Source organism: Vulpes vulpes, chromosome 6, assembly GCF_048418805.1.
Source record: "Vulpes vulpes isolate BD-2025 chromosome 6, VulVul3, whole genome shotgun sequence".
NCBI lineage: Eukaryota > Metazoa > Chordata > Mammalia > Carnivora > Canidae > Vulpes > Vulpes vulpes.
In genome coordinates, this window is record NC_132785.1 from 101,374,646 (window position 1) to 101,400,836 (window position 26,191).

The window sequence follows — 26,191 nt, forward strand, 5'->3', positions numbered from 1 at the left end:
GACAATCCAATGATCTCTATCCAATGATAAGGTTTACAGTAAAGACAGTGTAGTATTGGCAGAAAGACAGACACATGAAACAAAGTAGACAACCCATAAGTAGATTTAGATATGTTCAATAGATTTTTAATGAAGCTATAAAAGCAATTCAATGAACCTTTTCAACAGATGATGTTGGAACAGTTGGATATCCATAACCAAAAAAAGAGAACCTCAACCTAAATCTCATACCTGATACAAAAATTAACTCAATTTTAGCCATTCTGATTGGTGTGAAATGATAGTGTAGTTTTGATTTGTATTTCCCTGATGATGAGCAATGTTGAGATCTTTTCATATGTCTGTTAGCCACCTGGATGTCTTCTTTAGAAAAATGTCTCTTTGTGTCTTCTGCCCACTTCTTACCTAGATTGTTTGGTTTTTGGATGTTGAGTTTGATAAGTTCTTTATAGATTTTAGACACTAACCCCCTTTATCAGATATGTCATTTGCAAATATCTTCTGCCACTCCATAGGTAGCCTTTAAGTTTTATTGATTGTTTCCTTCACTGTGCAGAAGGTTTTGGTCTTGATGAAGTCCCAGTAGTTCATTTTTGCTTTTGTTTCCTTTGCTTCAGGAGACACATCTAGTAAGAAGTTGCTACAGTTGGTATCAAAGAGTTTACTTCTGTGTTCTCCTCTGGATTTTGATAGATTCCTGTCTCACATTTAGGTCTTTCATCCATTTTGAATTTATTTTTATATATGGTGTAAGAAAGTGGTCCAGTTTCATTCTTTTGCATGTCGCTGTCCAGTTTTTCCAACAGCATTTGTTGAAGTGATTGCCTTTTCTCCATTGGATATTCTTTCCTGCTTTGTTGAAGATTGGTTGACCATACAGTATGAGTCCATTTCTAGGTCTTCTGTTCCCATTGATCTGTGTGTCTGTTTTTATGCCAATACCATACTGTCTTGATCACCACAGCTTTATAATATAACTCAAAGCCTTGAATTGTGATGCTTCTAGCTTTGCTTTTCTTTTTCTTTTTTATTATTTGTTTGCTTTGGCTATTAGAGGTCTTTTGTGGTTCCATACAAATTTTAGGATTATTTGTTCTAGTTCTGTGAAAAATGCTGATGTTATAGGGATTGCATTAAATGTAAATTGCTTTGGTTAGTACTGACATTTTAACAATATTTGTTCAATCCATGCATATGGAATGTTGTTTTTTTTTTTTCCATTTTTGTGCCTTCTTCAATTTTTTTCACCAGTTTCTGGTATTTTTTAGCTTAAAGGTCTTTTACCTCTTTGGTTAAATTTTTTCCTAGGCATTTTATTCTTTTGAATGAAATTGTAAAGGTGATTGTTTCTCTTTTTTTTTAAGATTTTATTTATTCATGAAAGATGGAGAGAGGCAGAGACGCAAGCAGAGGGAGAAGCAGGTTCCCTGTGGGGAGCCTGATGCAGGACTTGATCCCAAGACCCCCGGGATCATGCCCTGAGCCAAAGGCAGACATTCAATCACTGAGCCACTCAGGTGCCCCAAAGTGGATTGTTTCTTGATTTCTTTTTCAGAATAATTCATTATTAGTGTGTATAAATTTGTCATATTTTTGCATAATAATTTTTGGTGCAGTATTTAGGGTTTCTATATGTAGTATGTCATCTGCAAGTAGTGATAGTTCTGCTTCCTTTTCAATTTGTACCTTTTATTTCTTTTCTTACCTAATTGCTGTGGCTACGACTTTTAATATGTTGAATAAAACCAGGGCGAGTTGACATCCTTGTCTTATTCTTGATCTTAGATAAAAAAAACCTGCGGCTTTTAACTATTGAGTATGACGTTTGCTATGGGTGTGACATATATAGCCTTTATTATGTTGAGATACATTCCCTCTATGCCCACTTTGTTGATGGTTTTTATCATAAGTGGAGATTGTATTTTGTCAAATGCTTTTTGTGCATCTATTGAAATGATTTTATGATTTTTTTCTTTCATTTTGTTAATGGATATAATGTTGATTAATTTGTGAATGTTGAATCATTTTTGCATCCCTGGAATTAAGCTCCACTTTGATCATGATATATGATCTTTTTAATGTATTTCTGAATTCAGTTTACTAATATTTTGTTCAAGATTTTTGCATCTCTATAAAGGATATTGGATTATAGTTTTTATATTTTTGCAGTGCCCTTGTTTTGGTGTCAGAGTTATACTGGCTTTGTAAAATGAGTTTGAAAGCATATCTTCCTGTTCAGCTTTTTGGAGGAGTTTAAGAAGGATAGCTATTAAATCATTTTTGAATGTTTGATAGATTTTACCAGTGAAGCCTTTGGGTCTTGAACTTTTACCTTAGGGGATGTTTTTGATTACTGATCCAGTCTCCTTACTTGTGATTACTTTATTTATATTTTCTATTCCTCATTCAGTCTTATATGATAGTATATATCTAGGAATTTATCTTTTTTTTTTCTAGGTTGTTCAATTTGTTGGCATGTAGTTGTTCATAGTAATCTCTTATGACTCTGTGGTATAAGTTATAACTTCTCTTCATTTCTGGTTTACTTGAGCCTACTCTTTTTTTCTGGATAAATCTAATTGAAAGTTTTATCAGTTTTATTTTTTCAAAGAACAACTTTTCATTGATCTTCTGTCTTTTTAGTATTTATTTCATTCTGTTATTTATTATATCCTTTCTTATACTACCATTAAGCTTGGTTTGTTTTTTTCCTAATTCTTTTATGTGTTAAATTTAGATTGTTTGATATTTTTCTTGTTTCCTCAAGTAGGCTTGGATTGCTATGAATGTCTCAACTGCTTTTGCTGTATGCAACAAATTTTGATTTTAGATTTCTTTTGTTTTAGATTTGTTTTGTTTTGTTTTCATTTTTCTCAAGGTTTGCTTGTGTGTGTGTGTGTGTTTGTGTGTGTGTGCTTACTTCCTTATATTTCTTTGATGACCCAGTGGTTGTTCAGTAGTGTGTTATTTATCACCATGTATTAGTGATTTTTTCTAATTTCCTTCTTGTAATTGATTTCTAGTTTCACATAATTGTGGTAGGAAAAGATGCTTTATATGATTTCAGTCTTCTTGAACTTACTGAGACTTGTCTTATGGCCTAGCATATGGAGTATCCCGGAGAATAGAATGTTCTATGTGCACTTGAGAAGAATGTGTATTTGCTACTTTTGGAAGGCAAGTTCTGTATATAACTATTAAGTCCATCTGCTCTAATATTTTGTTAAAGGCTGATTCTTCCTTATGATTTTCTGTCTTGGTGGTTTATCTTTTCATGTAAGTAGGATATTAAAAGTCCCCTAATATTATTGTATTGCTGTCAATTTCCCCCTTTAGGCCTGCTAATAATAGCTGTATTATTTTGGTGCTCCAATGTTGGGTGTTTAATATTTATAATGTTATATCTTCCTTCTGCATTATCATTATGTAATGCCCTTCCTTGTCTTTTATTACTGTCTTTGCTTTAAAATCTGTTTTGTTTGATATGAGTATAGCTATACTATTTGCATTTGTATTTCATGGAATATCTTTTTCCATCCCTTCACTTTCAGTCAGTATATGTCTTTACTGCCAAAATGAGTCTCTTATAGGAAGTATGTAGATGAGTCTTGTTTTTTGTTTTTGTTTTTGTTTTTTTGTCCATTTAGTCACTATATCTTTTGATCGAAGCATTTAGTTCATTTACATTTAAAGTAATTATTGATAGATATATACTTACTGCCATTTTATTCATTGTTTTCTGGCTGTTTTTGTAATTCTTCTCTGTTTCTTCTCTTTTATGGGATGTTGTCTTTCTTTAGTGTAATGTTTAGATTTCTTTTATATTTTCTTTTGTATATTTACTATAAGTTTTTCCTTTGTGGTTTGTGAGGTTACTGTGGTTACTGTGGTTTGTGGTTACTGTGGAGTTCACATATAACATTCTATGTACAGAACTATCTATTTAGGTTGATAGCAAGTTAAATTTAAACACATTCCAAAACTACATTTTTACAACTTCTCCCAAAGTTTTATGTTTTGGATGTGACACTTTATCTGCTTTATTTTTATGTAACCCTTAACTAATTATTTTAGTTTAATTTTGTTACTTTTGTTTTTCACCTTTCATAGTAGCTTCATAAGTGACTTATCTGCTATCTTTACTATCTAGTTATCTTTTCTTTTTTTTTGTTTTTGTTTTTGTTTTTAATTTATGATAGTTATACAGAGAGAGAGAGAGAGAGAGAGAGAGAGGCAGAGACACAGGCAGAGGGAGAAGCAGGCTCCATGCACCGGGAGCCTGACGTGGGATTCGATCCCGGGTCTCCAGGATCGCGCCCTGGGCCAAAGGCAGGCGCCAAACCGCTGCGCCATCCAGGGATCCCCTCTAGTTATCTTTTCTGGTGACATTTTTACTTGCATTAGTTTTTTTTGTTATTATTTAATGCCATTTTTTTCTGTTTAAAAAATTCCTTTTAACATTTCATATAAGGCCAGTTTATTGGTGATGAACATCTTTAGCTTTTGCTTATCTGAAAAATTCTTTATCTCTCCTTCAATTCTGAATAATAATCTTGTCAGGTAGGGTTTTCTTAGTTGAATTTCTCTTTTTAAGACTTCAAATATGTCATGCCACTTTCTTCTGACCTCAAAGTTTTGCCAGAGAAATCTGCTGATAGCTTTTTTGGGTTTCCCCTGTATTTAACAAGTTGTTTTTCTCTTGCTGTTTTTACGATTTTCTCTTTATTTTTAACTTTTATATTTTAACTATAATGTGTCTTGATGTGGATCTCTTTGGGTCCATATTTTTTTTTTTAAACTCTCTGGGCTTCCTGGACATGGATGTCTGTTTCCCTCTCTACATTAGAGAAGGTTATGGCAACTATTTCCTAAAATCAATTTTCTACACCCCCCCCCCACCTCTTCTCCTTCACAAATGTTACTCCACTTAATATTGTTGTATCAGTCTCTTAAGTTATCTACATTTTATAAAATTCTCTTTTCTATTTGCTTCTTTGTCTGGATGAGTGCTAATGCTTTGTTTTCCAGCTCACTGATCCAGTCTTCATTTCATCAAGTCAACTGTTGAAGTCTTCTAGTGTATTTTTCAATTCAGTTATTATATTCTTTAGTTCTGTGTCTTCTGTTTGATACTTTCTTATATTTTCTATATCTCTGTTAAAGTTTTCACTGTGTTCTTCCATTCTACTCCTGAGAGTTCAGTGAGCACATTTATGACTATTATTTTGATTTATCAGATAATTCACCTCTTTAACATTAAGGCCTTTTTTGAGGTATTATCTTGTTTTCACAATTGGAAAATGTTTCTCTGTCTCTTCATTTTGCTTAACTCTCTGTTTGCTTCTATGTATTGGGCAAAACAGCTACCTCCCCTCAATCTTGAAGGAGTTGTCTTAGGACTCCTTAGAATGTAGAATATGAATGTTTCATTCACGCTTGCGCTTGTTCTTAGTTATCTGTTGAACCTTTGTGATTGTCTAAATAGGCTGATTTATTTTTGATAAGTCCTCGTTTTTGAGGGTCACTAAAGGCCTCTCATTGTTCCAAGAAGAAGAATCTTATTTACCACCTACCTTCAGGCTGAGTAGAAGCAAGACTCTCAGGCAGCAGCTTTATGGTCCATGGATTGCCTATTTTGGTAATTGTTACATTTGCACTTGAAAAAGTCTGTGCCTTCTGCAGGGTTGGATTTAGTGCTGTATATAAATAACTATGATAGAGATTTGTCTATTTCTCCTTTTAATTCTATCAAATTCTGCCTTATATTTTTATAGCTATGTTACTGGTTGTTTATAAAATATTTTTATATATGCTTATTGAATTGATTATCTTATCAATACAAAATATTCTTCATCTAACATTTGTTGCCTTATCGTCTACTTGGTTTGATATAATATTGCTACAACCACTATACTTTGGTTGATGTTTGCATGACATTTCTTTTTTTATCATATGTTTTTGTCTTTTCTTGTTATTATATTTAAAATATAAATGTCTCATAAACATTTTTGAACTTTTTTTCTGAAACACTAGTTTTTCACATTACATTTATCATAATTATTAATACAGTTTTTATTGTTTCCTATTTGGCTCATTAGTTTCTGTCTCCTCTCCTTTTTTTGTTTTCCTTTAGATTAATAGAGTGGCTTGTATTATTTTTTTTTCCTTTTATCAATTTGTTATTTATACATAGTTTGAGTGTTGTTTGTTGTGGGAGTTTCTTGGATTTCTGGCTGGGTTTTTCTGGTGATTACAACATGCACCTGTTATGTTTTTTAATATTAATCATTCCCTTTTACTATTTCTCATAGTAATTGGAGGAGATTTTTAAACATTGTTTTTGACTATTGCTTCTTCCCATTCTGTCTTCTCTTTTTGGGTTTTGATTATACTGATACTATACCTTTTGAACATATGTCTCACATAAATGGTTTGTCCTGTTCTGATTGTTCATTCTTTCTACTTTCTCTACATCAGTTTGTAACTTTTTTTGTTTGTCTTTAATATTCTTGTATTCTACACCATTTTTCCTTTTGACCTGTGTTTACAGTCTTTAATCCTGATAAACCTACCATTTAGATCTGAGTTCCAGGTCATTGTAATTTTATGTGCTAATAATGTGTCCATGTAATTTTTTTATAGATTCTAATTTTCTGTTGAAATTTCCCATCATTTCATCTATTTTTTTTAAACTTTCTTCTATTTTCTTGAATATATTAATTATGGTTTAAAGTTCTTGGCAGCATACTCCCTGTGCATCTGTTGTGGGATTTTTCATCTTGTTTTTTTTTTGTTTTTTTTTTTTGTCTTAATACTGAGTTGTTTTCTTGCATGCCAAATAATTATTATAAATTTATTTTATACATTAAGAAACCATATTGTTTATAGATGATTTATCACTCATCATAGAATGTTTCCCTTCTTAATGAGAGGCAGAAAGTATGAGAAACTGATCAGTTCACTCTGACAGTCAGAAACTGATTTGGGTTAGAGCTGGGTTGAGAATAGTGGGTTTACATCCTTTTATCCCTGAATGACAGTAGGAGATTTAGCTCTTATAGTCTTAGGTCCCAGCCTAGCTTTCTTGCCTGCAGCCTAACCAATATAAGCCTCAAAAACTGGCAAATATCTTGAAGGGGAAACTGGCATTGTTCTATGGTCAAGCTTACTTCCCTAGAGGGTCTTTGTTTACTAAGAGAGTGCAAAGATTTTACTCTGTCTTTAATAAGTTTGCTGTCTTGTTTTACAGCACTGCAATCTTATTGTTTTAAGAAAAAACAGCCATGTGTTTGAATGTATTAAGTATCTAATTTCTAAATGCCTCAAAGCTTTCTGGTTTATTTTTTTCCCAGTAGAGACTCTGAACATAGAAAAGCTGATAGTCAGCCCTTTGATCCAAATCAGCAAATACTCCCAGTAGGGATGGGTTGATGGGTAGATGGAAAAAACTAGAAAATGTTAGTTTAACTCAGAAATGCTTTTCCATTTCTGTAATTTTACTTTGTAGTTCTCCTATGGCTTTAAAAGTATGATTTTTGTAATTATCTGATTTTGTTTACTTACTGTATGGTATTGACCTGCTGTGACCTACTGCATCCTGCTCAAAATCAGAATTGCTTTATTACATTTGTTTAATTATTGCTAGGATATAGAAAAGCTATTTGTTTTGTGTATAAATCCTTTATTTTTGAAACAGTTTTTTTATACCTAGTAGTTTATCAGTTAATTAAGCTTTAGTAAAGTGAAATTATAAAGTAAAATCCTTTTGCCAGAATTCTGGTTTGTTTGTTTAATATTTATCTATCAGACACTGTTGTAAGTGCTTTAAAAAGGCTAACTTAATTTTCAAAAAAATAATGAGGTGTAGATATTATTATTATCCTGTTCATAAGTGAGAAAAATGGGGCAAACAGAGTTTAAGTGAATTGCCCAAATCACACAGCTAGTGGTGGAACCATATTCATACTCAGAGTCTGGATTCTTTTGTGTTCATGAGTTGTAGTAGAACACATAAAAAGCTTTATTCACTAGTCTTTCTGCATGAATACTGAAAACCCACTTAAGAACAGTTTACTTCAATATATTACTTTCTGATACCCCGTCTCTCTTTTTCTCTCCAAGTTTTTATTTAAATTCCAGTTTGTTAACATACAGTGTAGTATTCATTTTAGGGGTGGAATTTAGTGATTCAACACTTAAATACAGCATCTGGTGCTCATAACAATTTCCCTTCTCAATCCTAATCACCTATTTAACTCCTCCCCCCACCATCCTCCCTTCTGATAACCATCAGTTTGTTCTCTGTGGTTAAGAGTCTTTTTCTTAGTTTTCCTCTCTTTTCCTCCCAACTATATTCATCTGTTTTGTTTCTTAAATTCTACATATGAGTGAAATCATATGGTATTTGTCTCCAACTGACTTATTTCACTTAGCACAATACTCTCTAGCTCAAACCATGTGTCAAATGGCTGGGTAATATTCTATCATGTATATATATATCTATATACACATATACGTATATATATGCACATACATGTATATATATATCTATATAGAGAGAGAGATACAGACACACACATACACTCCACATGTTCTTTATCACACACACACATACACTCCACATGTTCTTTATCCATTTATCAGTAAGTGGACATTTGAGGTATTTCCATAATGTGGCTATTGTTAATGATGCTGCTATAAACATCAGGGTGCGTGTATTCCTTCATATTCGTATTTTTGTATCCTTTTGGTAAATACCTAATAGTGCAATTGCTGGATCATAGGGTAGTTCTATTTCTAATTTTTTGAGGAACATCCATACTGTTTTCCAGAGTGACTACACAAGTTTACATTCCCACCAGCAGAGTAAGAGGGTTTCCCTCTCTCCACATCCTCGCCAACACCTATTATTTCCTGTGTTAATTTAGCCATTCTGACAGATGTGAGCTGATATCTCAGTGTAGTTTTGATTTGTATTTCTCTATGATGAGTGATGTCGAACATCTTTTCATGTGTCTGTTGACCATCTGTGATACTCTCTCTCTTAATTGGAATCCTGTTCCTAAATTTCCTTAAATCTCTCATTCACTCATTTATTTATTCAGTAATAATAAAATAATAATAATGTATTTAATATTTGTTCTCTCTGTATATTTAAACTCTCTTGGTAATGTCATCTAGTTTCATAGCTTTCATTTGTGTTCTTTTTCATAAATTAAACTTTATGTTGAAGTATATATTCTATATACTATATGAGCTACAAATTAAGAAAGGTATACAAATTATAGATATAAACTTGATAAATTATCATAGAGTATAGTTATTGTTTTGTTAAAATACATTTGTGTTTCTAGTTTGGGGCTATTATGAATAATGCTGCAATATATGATCTTGAGCATGTCTTTTGGTGCATATATGTATACATAGACATTAGATATTTGCCTAACAGGCTAGATATGACCTAGAAATATTCATTTATAGATTATGGAGGTGAATAATTTTATTAGATTCTGCAGTTTTCCCAGGTAGATATATATATTTATAGTCTCATCATCATTTTATAAGAACTCCAGTTTGCTTCATATTCTTACTAACATTAGTACTGTCAGTCTTTTTTCATTTTAATCATTTCAAATTAGTGATATTCAAGTTTGTTTTTAATCTCTGTTTTCCCAATGACTAATAATATTGAGCATCTTTTTACAGATGTATTGGCCATTTGAATATACTCTTTGTGAAGTGACTGTACCTGTCTCTTACTTTTAAAAGATGAGGTTATCTATATTTTTCTTATCTATTAATAGATATTCTTTAAATATTATGGATATGCATCCTTTGTTTAATATATGTACCATCATTTATTCTCCCATTCTGTTGCTTCCCTGTTTACTTTCTTAAAAGTGTTTTTGATGAATAGAAATAACTTAATTTTAATGTAGGTCAGCTTGTCAATCTTTAAGTATAGTTAGTGAATAAGTATTTGTTAATTAAATGAATGACCCCCAATTAAAAAAATGTTAATTGTCTAGTAAAGGAGACAATTTTGTTATAAAGTGTAATTTCTATATTAAATATATGTACAGATTTTTAAGAGTACAGAGAAGACCATGACTAAATCTAGCTAGAGGGTCAAGGAATTCTTCACAGAGAATGTGATGGAAAGGACTGCTAAAGAAAAGAAAAAGTGAAAAATGACACTAAAGATTAAAAAACAATGTTTTTGGAAAGTGGAAGTTGGCTTAAGTCGAGGGATTATTAATAATTTTAGGGGATGAGGCTGGAAATTTAGGTTGGAGTCACATTGTAAATGATTTGAATATCTTAGGGAATGAAGCTTGTAAAAATTTTGAAGCAAAGACATTTCCAGATTTATTTCAGAGGATTTATTTATTGTCCTTGTCAAAATGAGTTTGAAGGAGGTATAGAGGCAGAGGCAGTACACTTAGGATAACGTATACCAATCTGGATGAACAATGATAAAGACAAGGTTCATGTCAGTGGCAACAGTAATGGAAAGTATGGAAGATATATCACAATGATTAATAAAACAGGCCCTGCATCTTAATTGGATTGTGACCTTGTATGTATTATAACAATTCTCTTTTCTTAAAAATACAGATAACAAAAGCTTACATTTGTTGAATTACAAGATCTACCTACTGTTGTTGTGAGAAGTAAATATAAAATAACAATATGCACATTACCTAGTACATAGTAAACACACAGTGACAGCTATGTGGTATAATCCACGTAGACTTGAGTAATGAGGAATAGTAATGGAGATTAATTCAGGTTTTTAGCTTAGACAACCTCATGGAAGATAATGCCAATCTCTGAGCTAAGAAATTCAAAAGAAGAATCCTATTTGTGGGGAATGTGATCTTTAAAGCATACAAGTAATATCCTGTGTCTGAAAATTTATTCATTCTCCTAACCAAATAATTTATTGCTTTCACCAACTATCCTTTCTAGAACCTACTTTACAATTAAAGGTTTTTTTTTTTTTAATTTATTCATTCATGAGAGACAGAGAGAAAGAGAAGGAGAGAGAGGGAGAGGCAGAAACACAGGCAGAGGGAGAAGCAGGCTCCATGCAGGGAGCCCGACGTGGGACTCGATCCCGGGACCCCAAGATCACGCCCTGGGACCAAACACAGGCACTAACCTGCTGAACCATACAATTATAAAAGAGATGATACACTTAACCAGATTTCTTTCACATAACCACTCATTTTGTTTTCATATTGCATATCCTACAAAAGTGAGTAGAATGGCTTGAAATGCCAAACTCATAGAGGTGGTATTAAATTTTATTGATAAATAATAGGTGTTAATATAGCCCAAATAGCTCCTATCAGAAGCTCCTATCTGTTATCATAAATAGCAATTATAAACTCTAGATTAAACAAAAACAACCATCTGAAAGCACTGGATAGTAATCAAAAGCAAGAAGAGTCTATCATTTAGAAGAAGACCCTAGTTGAATATCCCATTTTTATAACTTTTAACCTGAGAGTAGATCCCAGTCTGGCCTACCTGGCAGCTGAAACCTTAAAAGCTTACTGGCTAGAACAGAGTTTGGGGCAACACAGTTGCTAAAAAGTGAGGGGGCAGAAATCTTGAAAAGGAGAGGACCAAAGAGAGAAGCCTCAAATTCCATAAATAAGCCTGTGTCTGGCTGACCTCTAAAGCAATGATGTGCTGGGTAAACTATAAGCAGCACAATTAGGACTAAAGGAATTTAATTTAATTGAATTTTGAATTGCCATCCACTGCAGAACAGACAGTTTACAATTGGTCTACCCGAGTCATCTAATTACTAAAATAGAAACAAAGCAACATTCTTCAAAGCAATGTAACAAAACTTAGTATCTCTTCAGCATATCATTCACCATGCCTGGAATACAGTCTAGAATTATTTAACATATTAAGAAACAAGAAAATATGACCCATTCTCAAGGAAAAAGAAAATCAGTTGTCACTAACCCAAAGATGACCCATTTGAATTAACAAAGATTTTTTTTTTAATTAACAAAGACTTTTTTTTTAAAAGATCTTATTTATTTATTCATGACAGACAGAGAGAGAGGCAGAGGGAGAAGCAGGCTCCACGCAAAGAGCCCAATGTGGGACTCCATCCTAGGACTCCGGGATCACGCCCTGAGCCAAAGGCTGACGCTCAACCGCTGAGCTACCCAGGGTTCCCTAACAAAGACTTTTAAAGCAATTCTATAACCAAGCTCAAGGAGTAAAGGAAAATATGCTTGTAATGAATGAAGAGATATGAAATCTTAGCAAAAAATAATAGAAAATATTAAAAAGCCAAAATAAAATTGTGGAACTGAAAAATAAATTGCTGAAATGTGTTTTGAAAGTATCTTTTTATCTTTATCTCAGGGTTCCACATGGGCCAGTTTAAGATTAATGGTAATGCTACCCTGTAATAAGTATATAGTTATTAAATAAAACTTTAAAGCATGTTGGATTAGCTTTCAGACCAGTAAGATTTGTGCCTAGTTATTTCTGTTTGAAGGTTTTGGTATTTTTTAATGGAACTGTGCTGTAGGAATTATAAGTAGAATAAGGGGAAAATTGGAAAATATTTACAATTCTTATTTAAAAAGATAATCTTCAAGTGTAAGATAGCATCCACACTAACAATAATGTATTGTTTTACCTTGGCAGATTTCTTATGAAAGATTATCTTTTGATGTAGAATTAATAATGGGCAGTAGAATAGCTAGTTTTGGAACTCAAAGCTGCCATCCCTCTACCTAAATACTATAAAACAAGCAGAAATTGTTAAAATCAATTTTTTCAGCACTTTATTTCAGAAAACAAAATTTTATAAGAACCAAGCAAACACTGAATTAAGAACATTTAGCTGGTTGGGGTGATAAAAAGGTTTTGAAAATAGTGGTGATGGATGTACTATATTGTGAATGTCGCTTAAAAACAGTTAAGGTGGTAAGTTTTGTCATATAAATTTTTTTACCACAAAAAATTTTTGAAATAAAAAGAATAACATACTAATAAATGCTGCAACATGTGTGAATTGAAATGTGTGAAATGAAAACATTATGCTAAGTAAAAGAAACCAGCCACAAAAACCACATATTGTGGGAATTCAGTTTTGAATATGTGTAGAATATGCAAATCCATGGAGCAGAAAGTAAATTTGTGGTTACCTGAACCTTCTCAGTCAGAGAAGGAATGACTGCTAATATTTACCATGTTTCTTTTTGGAGTGTTGAAATGTTCCAAAATTGGATTGTAGTGATGGTTACACAACCCTGTGAATGTACTAAAGACCATTGAACTGTATACTTTTAATGGATGCCTTTATGATACATGGAGTATATCCCAAAATACTTATTTAAAAAATTATGGTCTCATGCAAATATGCAAAGTTGTATTTTTTTGTTTTAAGTAAGCCTAATTCTTGGGATGAGCTAAATATGAGAAAATGGAAAAGGCTGAAGAATTGTTAAGCAATAATTTAATACAGGTCTTAAATGTGTATAATTAGTTCTATAATTTATGGTCTTAATATATTTGGGGCAAATCAGGATATACTGGTGTCAGAAAACAAGAAGATAGCCATGAAATACTAGTGCATATTTACCTTTACACTGTTTATTAGGGGATATGTCAATACTGCCTGAATGTGTATGCTTATATCATATGGCCTGCTAGAGCAGTTATACCTAATTTTTTGGAGATTATAGATATTTTTATTCCTGTCCCTCAGGCAAATCATCATACATATTTACTTTTAGATATGATTTTATAAAAAATACAAGCCATGGACCATGATAAGAACATAGACCCTTGGTTTAAGGAAATAGCCTGAATTGGATAAAAGAATGAGTTTTTGAGTGAGGACATTAATATAAAATAGGCACCGCAAGAGAACAAGAAAATAGCACTCTGGTTAAAAATGGGTAAACAGCTGAGAATCCAGAGACCAGAGTTTTATTACTGCTATCTGCCACTACTGATTGAACAAATCTCTGTCTATAGAACAAAATTTGTTGGTAAAGCAGATGAATAGAGGATAATGAGTGGTTAGAGTACCGATAGTGATAGTAAAAATGTAATCATATTGTGATAAACATCTGTGTCAACCTTCTTAGTATCCCAACTGTTCATTCTAATATATTTTCCAGTATCTTACAGAGAGTCATGAGAAGTATACTCTTGGGGCAACCAGGGGTGTTGGGAAGCATAGAACAAATATAATTTTAAAACCCTGTAATCATTTTAATTAATCATGAAAAAGATTAACTTCCAAAGTTATGATTCCCTAAAGCAAGAGTTCATATTGTTTTCCATTGAGATTTGAGAATCTTAAGGCAAAAGTTCAAAGAAGACTTCACCATCATTTTTTCTCTTAGATCTTTTTTTTTTTTTTAAGACTTTATTTGTTTAGTTGAGAGAGAGAGAAACTATAAGCAGGGAGAGAGAGGGGCTGGAGGAAAGGAAGAGAGAAGTAGACTCCCTGCTGGGCAGGGAGCCCAGAACCCTAGGATCAGTACCTGAGCTAAAGGCAGACACTTAACTCACAGAGCCCCTCAGGCATCTCTTCTCTTAGATCTTGTAATATCTTTAATATCTCAACAATCAACACATAGTGTATTAGAAGTTATTTTAAAGAGTCAGCCTTGGAAGCAATGTATTTTAATTTTTCTATTGGCTAAATTGGTCATGGAAATCAGAAAATGCTTACTAAACTTCTTGATCATAAGTTGGTCATTATCAGGCTGGTCACATATGTTTCTATTTAGTGCAATATCTCTGTAAATTAAAATGAATATTCTTATGGTTATCTCATGGGATAAGCAAATTTGTCCTTACCCTACTGGCTTTTTTAGTAGTGAGCCACAATATAACAAACCTACATTTTGAAACACAAGGAATCCATATTTTATCTATAGTAGAAAAGGAATGATGTTGCAGGTAACACACACACACACACACACACACACACACACACACAGTTGAGCAAAACCTGAAGACCATAGCAGCGTATTCTACATAAGAATGTTATTTCTCAGTTGCATTTAACAACTTTGAATTCTAAATTTAGTTTACTAAAGAGGTAAATGATTCCCTCTCTTCCTGTGTTAAAAATTCTCTTGAGTTTTGCTTCAAATACATCAAATACTCAATACTGCCCTACTCTCAAACTGTTGGTGTTAAATCTCTCTTTTCTTGTGTTTTGATACAGAGTAAACTAACCCTAAAATTCTAAGAGGAATTTTGTTGAGAGGGCTCTTTGTTTTCCATATTTTACCCATTCTCTTCTCCTAGGTAGCAAATACTTGCCTGATTGGAAAAAAGCCTAATACTGCATGTCTTATATTGGGTAGATTCTCGAGGATTCCTGTTAGAGTCATTTTGGAAAATGTGCTTGATTTACTATTACATGGTTTTAATTACTTACTCTAAAGTCCTCTTCAGAGGTCCAGTAAATCTTAGAACAAGCTTTATGTCAGTAGAATCATCACCATCTATTCAGATCATCTATTACATTAAGATCACTGAAGAATACCAATATGCATTAAATTTGGCTCTTAAGTTCAAGGAAGGCCTTACGGAAGATAGAATTAAAAGGTCAAAAGAATATCTCTTAGACCAATGTAGCTCTATAGATCACATGATTATTCTGTTTTGCTGTTTATCTTCCCTTTAAAAATGACATTTCAATTTTTGGCCTTTCAGAGTTAGTGATAAAAAGATTACCATGAATCCTGACTCTACTTAGGTCTTCTAAGGTGATTAAGTTTGTGGAAAGCTTCACACTTAGACAATGTAACCCTGACATAAATAAAGGTAAAAAATAATAATAATAATACTAACAAAAACCATTTATTTAGCACTTACTATGTGCTGAGTACTCTTCCAAGTACTTAACTTGCATCAGTGAGATTACATCAATAGGAGCAAATCCTTGGTATTCTGTGAAGGAATGGGGTTTACTGACTCCCCCTCACAAACTGGTGTCCCCATTTTATTGTGATGAGTGCAGAATGTGGACCCAGGTTACCTTCATTCAGAACAATACACTAGAGATACCCAAGCACAAATTAATTTGGGGGGGGGGGGTAAGTAGGCATATGATGTAGTTGCATCTACTTATTTCTGTTTATTTCAGCTGTGAGAAATATATATTGTTATTGTTATAACAATATTGTTATATATTGTTATATATATATTGTTATTTAGAGAAACTAAGAAAATTGTTATTCACAAAAAATTTATAAAGTACTACTATCATAAATAATAGTAATCTATTCAGAACCATTTGACACAATCATTTGAGTATCTCTGCATTGATTAAGGTAAACAATAAATAGAATTAATCATTCACATTCTTTAAAATATCTTTATAAGCAATCCATACACTATTTGAATATTATAGTACCTGATATTTAAATGAATAGAATTAAATTGAAATTGATCTATAGATTAATCATCAGACCACTTGAGTAAAAGAAGAGCCCTCACTTCCTCCCTCAGAAGGCAAAAGGTACAATTAGACTGAAATGGGACTCTGGGTTGACATTTATGGTGGGAGTGTGAGAATAACAAATGATAACTTGAAATGCAACTAAATCTGTTTGGGGATCCTCCCTGGGCAGGAAGTATCCTAAAAATTATATAAACACATATATGTTAAGAATATATATTATAAATGCATATAATGTTTATATACATGCAAATGGAAATATGAATGTATGAAAAACAATGCATGGATACTCCTTGGATAAAGACACCTGCTTACCTTTGTGTCTCTACAACCCCCAAATATCCTAGGAACCTTATACTTCTCATTTAAGTAATCACTTGCTGTATGCTTTAGCAGATGATAACTGTTGTTTGTATTTGTTTTTTGAAGGACTTGGTGAAAACTTCAGCTACATTAACAAATATTTAGGAAATGTATTGATACTTTCTCCAGTGAAGAAAACTAGGTTTTTTGGGAAGGCTTTAAAGAAAAGTATTTTTAGAATGCTAATTTTAAAGTGATTTGGAGTACATTGTCAAAGCCAAAAAGGACCAGAGAGGGAGATTTCTAGTTCAGATAGCACGAATAAAGATGAGGTAATGAATAAGGAATGGGAGAATCTGCCTAGAAAAATAAATTAGAAGTTAATTCAGTAGACAACTTTAGGGGGAAAGACATGAAAGAAGATCTGGGAAAACTTTTGTAAAATATCAAAACATGCTTAAGTTAAGATACTTAGATATTTAAAATTGCTTGCATTATGTTATTTTTTTAGTGGAAATTATTTGTGTCATTTATAAAAACTAATAACCACACACTTAAAAAACTAGGAAACGAGGAACGCCTGAGTGGCTCAGTGGTTGAGTGTCTGCCTTCCGCTTGGGGCGTGATCCTAGGGTCCTAGGCTCCCCATGCTTTTCCCTCTGCCTATGCCTTTGCCTCTCTCTCTCTGTCTCTCATGAAGAAATGATAAAAGCTTTTTAAAAAAACCCAAACCTAGGAAACAAGATACTTATCCATTTAAAAATGTTCCCTTTGAAGAGTGTTACTGGATTTTGAACTCATTTGTTAAAAATATTTTTGAAATAGCATCTTCCAATTATTTTTATATTTTTCATTAAAGTGTAATTGACACAATGTTAGTTTCAGGTGTACAACATAGTAATTCAACAACTCTTTACCTTCTGCTATGCTCACAAGTGTAGCCATCATCTGTCAGCATACAATGCCTTTATAATACTGTTGACCATATTCCCTATGCTGTACCTTTTATCCCCATGACTTACTCATTTCATAACTAAAAACCTATATTCCCCCACTCCCCTTCACCCATTTTGTCCATCTTCCTACCCCACCACTGATTATTTTATAAGAACAACTAATTAGTATCTAATTAGTACTAACTAGTACTATTAGTACTAACCTCATTTCAAAAAGTCATTTGCATATTTCATGGATGAGATTGAAAAATGAATGTTGTGTGATTTTGTAAGTGTGCCTAAGTACTTCTTTCATTTCAGTGTGTTTTTCTAAACTATCTTTTACTTTGTAATTATTGTATCACAAAATATCAAACTAAGGTTTTCTGAGATGCATACTCAGTCATATTGTGTATATAAAATATTGAGGAGAAAAATACTTTTTCCCAACTACTAAAACAAAATAAAAGCTATTTTAAGTATTATATTGTCTTTATCTCATCTTTTAAAATTTCTTTTTGTGTAACATGCTGTATGTTTTTTAGCATAACATTCAGAATCTGCTTTACTGATAGAAATGTCTGATAACATTCAGAAATTGTTTTACTGATACAGATGTGTAATCAGAAATTTGGAGATCACTCTTATAGATAAAGAGACATATAAACAAGTAAATTTCAGTAAAATATGAAAAATGCTGTCTTTTCAGGAATGATGAGTAATACACACAGGGAACAAACAAATTGCCTGGAAGAGTCAGAGAAGACTTTACCAAGATATCCTAATGCTGTGTCTCATTAAGTAGATATAGGAATTTGTTAGGTTGTTATATCAGACTATTTAATAAACCAAAGAAAAATGTGACATTTCTCAATGATTATATATTGGTGAAGTCTGCTTAATTCAGTGATTCATGTTTACATCAATAAATGTAGAAAAAATAAAAAAAATCTATTGTAATAGATGAGTATGAAGCTAAATAGATGTATAGAATGATGGCTTATCTAAACTTATTTCCTTTTAGTTCTATTACTGTCCCATTTTTCTCTTTATTTGGATCTTTAGTCTTGTGCCAGAGAAAAATATTGCTAAAAATCTCTTTAGTGATAGTTTACATTCTGGTCAGTGTAAAAAATGTCATATATTCATAAATAATATATATGTAAAACAGTTTTCTGAAGGTGGTCATGCCTCTTTCATAACATTAATGATATATTAAGGTACCATATTAATTTGTTCATACTTCTGAGCTCATCGACATTAAGGGCATTTGTCATGTATTTTTTTTTCATACCTGCATTTTCCTGGCACACACTAGGCATTGACTGGTATGTTTCTTTTTATTTTTTTAATCTAAATTCAATTAATTAACATTGTGTATTATATATTACACAATAATTAACATTATTGTGTATTTATATATTGTGTATAATTATGGTATTATTAGTTTCAGAGGTAGAGTTCATGGATCCACCATTCTTATATATTACTCAGTGCTCATTATATCATGTGACCTTCTTAATGTCCATCATCCAGTTACCTATCCCCCCAACTCCCCTCCAGCAACACTCAGCTTGTTTCCTATAATTCAGAGTCTCCTATGGTTTGTCTCCTTCTTTGATTTCATCTTGTTTTATCTTTCCTTCCTTCCCCTATGTTTTGTTTCTTAAATTTCACACATGAGTGGAATCATTGTCTTTTTCTGACTTATTTCACTTAGCATGGTACCCTCTAGTTCCATCTAAGTTGTTGCAAATGGCAAGATTTCATTCCTTTTGATGACTGAGTAATACTCCATTTTTATTCCATCTGGGCTTTTTTCATATATCAGCAGTTGTATATGGATGTTGTTGCAGTGGACATTGCTGCTATAAACACTGGGATGCTGGTGCCCCTTCAGATCACTACAGTTGTATCTTTGGGATAAATATCTAGTCGTGCAATTTCTGGGTCATAGGATAGCTTTTTTTTTTCAACTTTTTGAGGAAGCTCTGCACTGTTTTAGGCATTGATATGTTCCTTAAACTGAATTACTAAAATTTAAATTTGATTAAACCCAATTCACACCAAGTTTACTTTTGAAACTATTTTGAAGATTATTGTGAAGGATGTGTAGACTTATGACTAATAAAATACAATAAAATATAAATTGAAAATAGCCTGAAAAAGAGGAGGATGCAAAGATGCTAACTAGCAAAGTAGTTGTATTTGTACTGTATTGTTGCATTAAAACCACCATAGACTTAGTGTCTTAAAACAATGATTGGGGTGCCTGGGTGGCTCAGTGGTTGAACATCTGCCTTTGGCTCAGGTCATAATCCTGGGGTCTGAGTATCAAGTCCCACATGGGGCTCCCTGTGGGGAGCCTGCTTCTCCCTCTGCCTGTGTCCCTGTCTCACTCTGTGTATCTCTTTGTGAATAAATAAAATCTTTAAAAAAACAATGATTTATTATTTTTCACAAATCTGTGGGTTTGCTGGGCTTAGCTGGGTGTATTTTCTTTTGGTTTTAACATGGTGTCATTACTGTGGCTGAAATAATTTGTCAACTCAGTGAGGCTGGAAAATCTAAAATGGCATTCAGATATCTGGGACCTTGGTGCTATCTGTTCTGCTAAGCTTTCTCCCCACATGTTCTCTCTTCATTCTGTTATTTAGACTGGACTACTTTTCATAGTGATACAAGTTTACGAAAAGGGTGAAGGTAGAAGATGTGAGGCCTTTTGAGACCTGGGCTTCAGAACTCATACACCATGATTTCTGCCTTCGTCAGAGTCACAAGTCTGGCCCAGATGCATGGTTAGCGAAAATAGACTCCACCTTTTGACAGGAGGATTTATAAAGAATATGTGGCTATATTTAACCTGCTTCAGTAGAATATGCATAGTTATTCAGTATAAAATTTGTTTCTGAGCTGGCTGAAAATGAGACATTAAGATTATCAAAACAAAGAACAAATACCAGAAAACTCAACTTGTAAAATCCCTTTATTTTTATAATTTTTTTTTAATTTTTATTTATTTATGATAGGCACACAGTGAGAGAGAGAGAGACAGAGACACAGGCAGAGGGAGAAGCAGGCTCCATGCACCGGGAGCCCGACGTGGGATTCGATCCCGGGTCTCCAGGATCGCGCCCTGGGCCAAAGGCAGGCGCTAAACCACTGCGCCACCCAGGGATCCCCATCCCTTTATTTTTAAATACATGCAGATTTTAAAGAATTTGAAAAATGTGAAAGAAAACAAAAAGGAATTAAATTAAAGTGTACTACAAATATAATAATCCAAAAATAACCATTATAAGTTATAAAACATTTCATCCCTCTATGCATATGTTATAGATAAAAGAATGGATGGATGCTTAACTGAGTGAAAGAAATCAGCTATACAAAACCAAGGTGATACTCTCAAGCTAATACAGAAGCATTTTATTTCATTTAAATTGAAAAAAAAAAAGTGAATGTCAGAGCATGTTATATGTGCTAAACAAAGATCTCTCTGAAGTTTAAAAATAAGGAAAATTATTAATGAGTTACAGTCATATTTTTTACTATCTTTTTGAATCTTAGAGTTGGTCAAACCTCTGTTCTGAAGGATAAGGATATTAGCACTACTATGTAACTTATCCTCTTCATACCTTCAAATGTCTGGTTATTATGTAATTATAAAAACAAAACCCTAATTGAACCATATCCATTACAGAGATGTAGAAACAAAAAGTTAGCTCAGACTGTATCAGATCGGAACAGATTTAAACAGAGAAAAATGGAGAAATTAAAAAGCCAGAGACAATTTATAATCTTTGTTAAAATGCTCTGCTTTTCCCTCTGAGTTTTTATTAAATATCCAATATTGGACTCTTTTATAAGCTCTTAACTTATGATATTTCCTGCATTTCATTTATTTTTCAGAATTTGATGCTCTCTTCCTCATTTTCTATACTGCATAAAATAAATAACCCAAACTGCAGTGTGTTTTGATCAATAACAAATCTGTTCCATAAATTGTACTTCAAAATTTTCTTTTTTATTGCTGAAATGAATCTTCATTTCCTCACTGTATATGAGGTTTTGGGGTATGTGGATGTATTGAGCAGGCAGGTAAGTTCTTCTGCATGTGACAATATCATTGTTTTCTTTCAGGAAACCCTGATAGATTGGTGTGATGAGAAGGAACTTAATTTGATATTAACAACTGGAGGAACAGGGTTTGCACCACGAGATGTCACTCCAGAGGTGAGATAGTTATATGCCTTTCTCATATTCAAGAAGTAGGATATTCATATTATTTTAAATATTTTTTACTGCATTTTATATTATTTTTACAATTTTGCTAGGCAGGACAAAAGACTTGTGGTTCTAAGAATGTAAAAACTTTGCTGTGGAAGAACTGTTGTATAAAAAATGTTCTTGACTTCTTTTCTTTGGACTTACACAAATATATAAAATGAGGAAGATTGAACTGATCCAGAAGGTAATTTTGCATTTGTTCAGTGGTCTGTGATAGACGCTGAACCTCAGGCATATTGCCAAAGGAGGTGATAGCAGATGGCATCTGGTCTGATGTACTTTGTTAATGTAATTCAAAATGTTTCTGAAAAAAAAAATGTTTCTAATTTCAGTGTTTTTGAAGAGAAAGGGTTACATAGTCCATAATTCTAATGTGAATTTTAATGTGGAATTTAACAAGCCAAAACATCAGAATCAGTATCTGGGCTTAAGCCACCAAGAATCACCTAATCCTTTGCATAAGGAGAAAAATTAGGAAGAGAATGAAGAGTAGGCACTGATCAGTGCTACAGGTTAAAGAGTCTTTTTTTTTTTTTTTTGAAGAAAGCCATAAACCTCTGAGTCCTATGTAAACTTATATTTACCACTTGTGATATTGTTTCCTTTACCTCCCAAAAAAGTGTTTGCTGGCTAAATTTCAACTTAATGTTAAATACGTCCTTCTATTTTCAAACTAGTACATAATTCTATCTACTGTTTAATTAACATAAAACATTTCTGCTCTGTATTTGTTAAATATTTATTGTCCTTCTTACTCTATCATAGTAGTCTTCAAACTTTAGCTGCACCACAAACTGAGGACTTGTTAAAACAGATTGTTGGACCCCACCCACAGAGTTTCTGATTAAGTAAATCTGCAGTGGGTCCTAAGAATTTGTATGTCAAACAAGGCCCCAGGTGATGCAGATCTTGCTGGCCTATAGTCCATACATTGAAACTTTGAAAACCACCACAGTTCTAGTATATGAAAATTGGAGGGTTTTTTTAATAAATTGTAAAATGTTTTCTGGTCTTCTATGTAAAGATTGTGACAGAATTTTTTTGGATGTTCTCGTAATTAGATTTATAAATAAAGTGGTTTGCTTTTAAAAGATTTGGAATAGAGTTGTATTGGGAAAGTGTTAACTTCAGCTGCTTAAAAATGAAGTCATTCTTACATAATTAGCTTCTGGATCTTAAGGAGAAACGGTCCTTTGGCTTATTTTTAAATTCTTTTAGACTGTGAGACTAATTATTAAAAGTACAATTGGAGGGAAACTATCTCCTGTAGAGGTGTGTTTGTGCTTTGTTTGTAAGAAAATTGCTTATATACATGAAGACATTGATTTTTGGAGTTTGGTCGTTGTGTTAAGCATTTGAAGTAAATGACCTTGCTTTATATGTCCCTATTTTTTCTGTGGTGGTTTAATATTATCATGTTATTTATTTTCATACCAGAATTTAAGTTAGTATGGAATTCATTTATAGCCAGATAACATAATTTTTAATTGGGGGGAATAATTAGCACACCAAGTTAAGTATTTTTGCATTCTGTAATGTGTCAAGTTAATACCAAAATGCTAGAATCAAAATTTAAACCTTTGAATTTTGGCTCTGCTACTTATTAACAAGATGACCACAGACTAATGATTGAACCCCTTTGTGCCTCAGTTTCCTGTGAAATGAGGTAAACAAAAGGACCTGTTGATAATGGTAGCTGTGGGATTCAATGAGAACTATTTCTGACATTTTAGTAAGTGCTATTTGCAAGAGTTAACTTAAAAAGGGTTAAAAATTGTTTTTATTAGTTGTTACATAAATACTAAGTGAACACATTTGGTAATATTTTTTTTGTATGTAACTTCCAAACGGACAAAAACAGTCTTATACTAGATTTAAAGTATATCCATGAAATCCTTGCAATCTTGTTATTTTTTAAATTTTGATGTAGTAAGTTTCATACTTTATCTTTTTCATCTTCATGTAAATCAGAGGTCTTAAATTTCTACCATGCTAATATCTGTTTATCACATCTATTTTTTTTTAGTGCCATTAGTTGATAAGAGTCTCTTTCCCTGACCTTGTATGTTTCATTATATCAGAAATTAAGCCTTTTATTCTTAAATGAAGTCTTTCAGTTACCTTAAAACCTTAGAGGTGCTCTTAAATTCTTACATTTAAATATGCCTATAGCATTTACCTGGGTAGAGTTGTACTTGGGTATTTTCTTTAAATGAGTTAAAAATATACATAAATAGGTCTTTTTAAATATCTTCTTTTTTGAGAATGAGGTGACTTACTGATTATAAATATCTTGATTTTTAATTGGTTTGCTTTACTTCGTATCTTATTATCTACAGCAAAAGTCTATAGGACTGTTAAGCCTTTGAAAAATAAACAACGTAAAAGCAATATAAGGCCAATCAAAAATAGTTCTACTGATTTCCTATATTCTCTACACACTTAAATACTTATCATTCTTCTAATATCCAAAATACAACACTGAATGTCTGCTAGGAATCCAGAAATATAATTTAGGTTATGTTATAATACAGTTATTTGTCTTTAACTGTTTGTCTTAGATAGTTGTACTGAAAAAGAGGAGAAAGTATTTCTAGACTACATTTAACTATGCATATAACTTAGAGTTGCAAAAATTTTTAAATAGTCAAGTTACAGAAAACACAAATACTAATTATTAAGGTAAAATTAGTATAACCTACAAACACGAAAGGATAATTATTTGTGGAATGTGTATTGTTAGAAAAAAAGGAGGAAATGATAAATTGAATGGAATAAAGCAGTCTAAACTTAGAGTCAGTGGGTATGAACCCTAGAGAAAGTGAAAAGTTTAATAAACTTAGGTTTCTTCCCAGGTCCATTAAAAAGAACAATGGAATAGCAAATTCAGTAAAGTATATCCTGTTTCCTTCTTTCTTTTTAATAGAAATTAGGCAATCAGAATCAATTTTCCTAAATTATGAAATTGTTTCTGTTTTGGAGTCTTAGAATATGGCTCATCTGATATTTGCATGCCTGCTGGCCTGTTCCTTGCCTCAAAATATGAAAGATCATCAAGGTTTACATATAATAGCATAATAATCCACTTCCTTCAACTTTTTAGAGTTTTATTTTTATGTAAAAAGCTTCATTTTTTTAACAGAATTTTTTTTACAGAGTTCCTGGCTGGCTCAGAGGAGCTTTTCTTTGACTCTTGATCTGGGGATCGCATGTTCAAGCCCCACGTTGGGCATAAGAGTTTACTTAAAAGAAATAATTTTTAAAAGAGAATAGAATTTATTTTCTCTGATCTGACAAAGGTTAAATAATCTGTTGGCATTGATGAAATGCTAGTAATTATAAAATTCTATAGAACATAAGAATGAATTCATTGCTATACAAAGTATTATTTCTTCATGTCTTATTATCAGTTAAAGACAATATACATCCAAAATATGTATTGTTACATAAAGAATCTTATTATTCCTAAAAAGTAATAGTAAATTAGGAACATATAAGTGAGGTGAAGTAAAAACTCTTTAGATGTAAATTCTAGAAGAAACTAAAAGATCAAGAAGCATTAAAAAATATATATATAATTACAAAGAAATGTTTTATAATACATTATGGTAAATTTGAAAACATCAAACTCTTTGATATTTATAAGGTAAAAATAATTTTTAGCACTTTTAGATTACTAGACTATACCAGAATAAAGAGTTATATACTAATATTTTATTTTGATCATAAATTAAATAGAAGCCCAACATACATTAGTTTTCATCCATTCATTCATTCATCAAGCTTTTTATTTTAATCCTTAATATGTATTCCATGACATGCTAGGTACTGGAGTTAAAAAATTAATAAGGCACAGTCCCTATTCTCAAGAAATTATTAATCTGTTATAGGACTCGGCAAACAACGCCAATTAGCCAAATCCACCCTGTCTTTTTGGTAGCGGTGTGGTGTGTCTTGTGAGCTAAGAATGGATTTGTATTTTTTAAATGGATGAAAAAAATTAAAAAGAATAATATTTGCGGCACATAAAATTATTTGAAGTTTAAATTGCAGTGTCCATAAATGAAGTTTTATTGGAACATAGCTACAGTCATTCATTTATGTATTACCTGTGGCTACAAGAACAGTTAGATAGTTGCAACCAAAACTGTATAGCCTGCAAAGCCTAAAGTATTTACCATCTGACCTTTTGCAG

At 32.2% G+C, this 26,191-nt stretch overlaps 1 protein-coding gene across 36 annotated transcripts in view; it reads left to right on the forward strand.

The window, feature by feature from the left end:
• Positions 1 to 26,191, forward strand: part of GPHN (gephyrin) — a 620,367-nt gene that overhangs the window by 295,919 nt on the left and 298,257 nt on the right. For all 36 annotated transcript variants that reach the window (XM_026008409.2, XM_026008412.2, XM_072761754.1 and 33 more), the window contains exon 4: positions 21,850 to 21,942. In XM_026008409.2, coding sequence (XP_025864194.1) covers positions 21,850 to 21,942 — 93 coding nt within the window. The remainder of the gene's footprint in view (positions 1 to 21,849; positions 21,943 to 26,191) is intronic.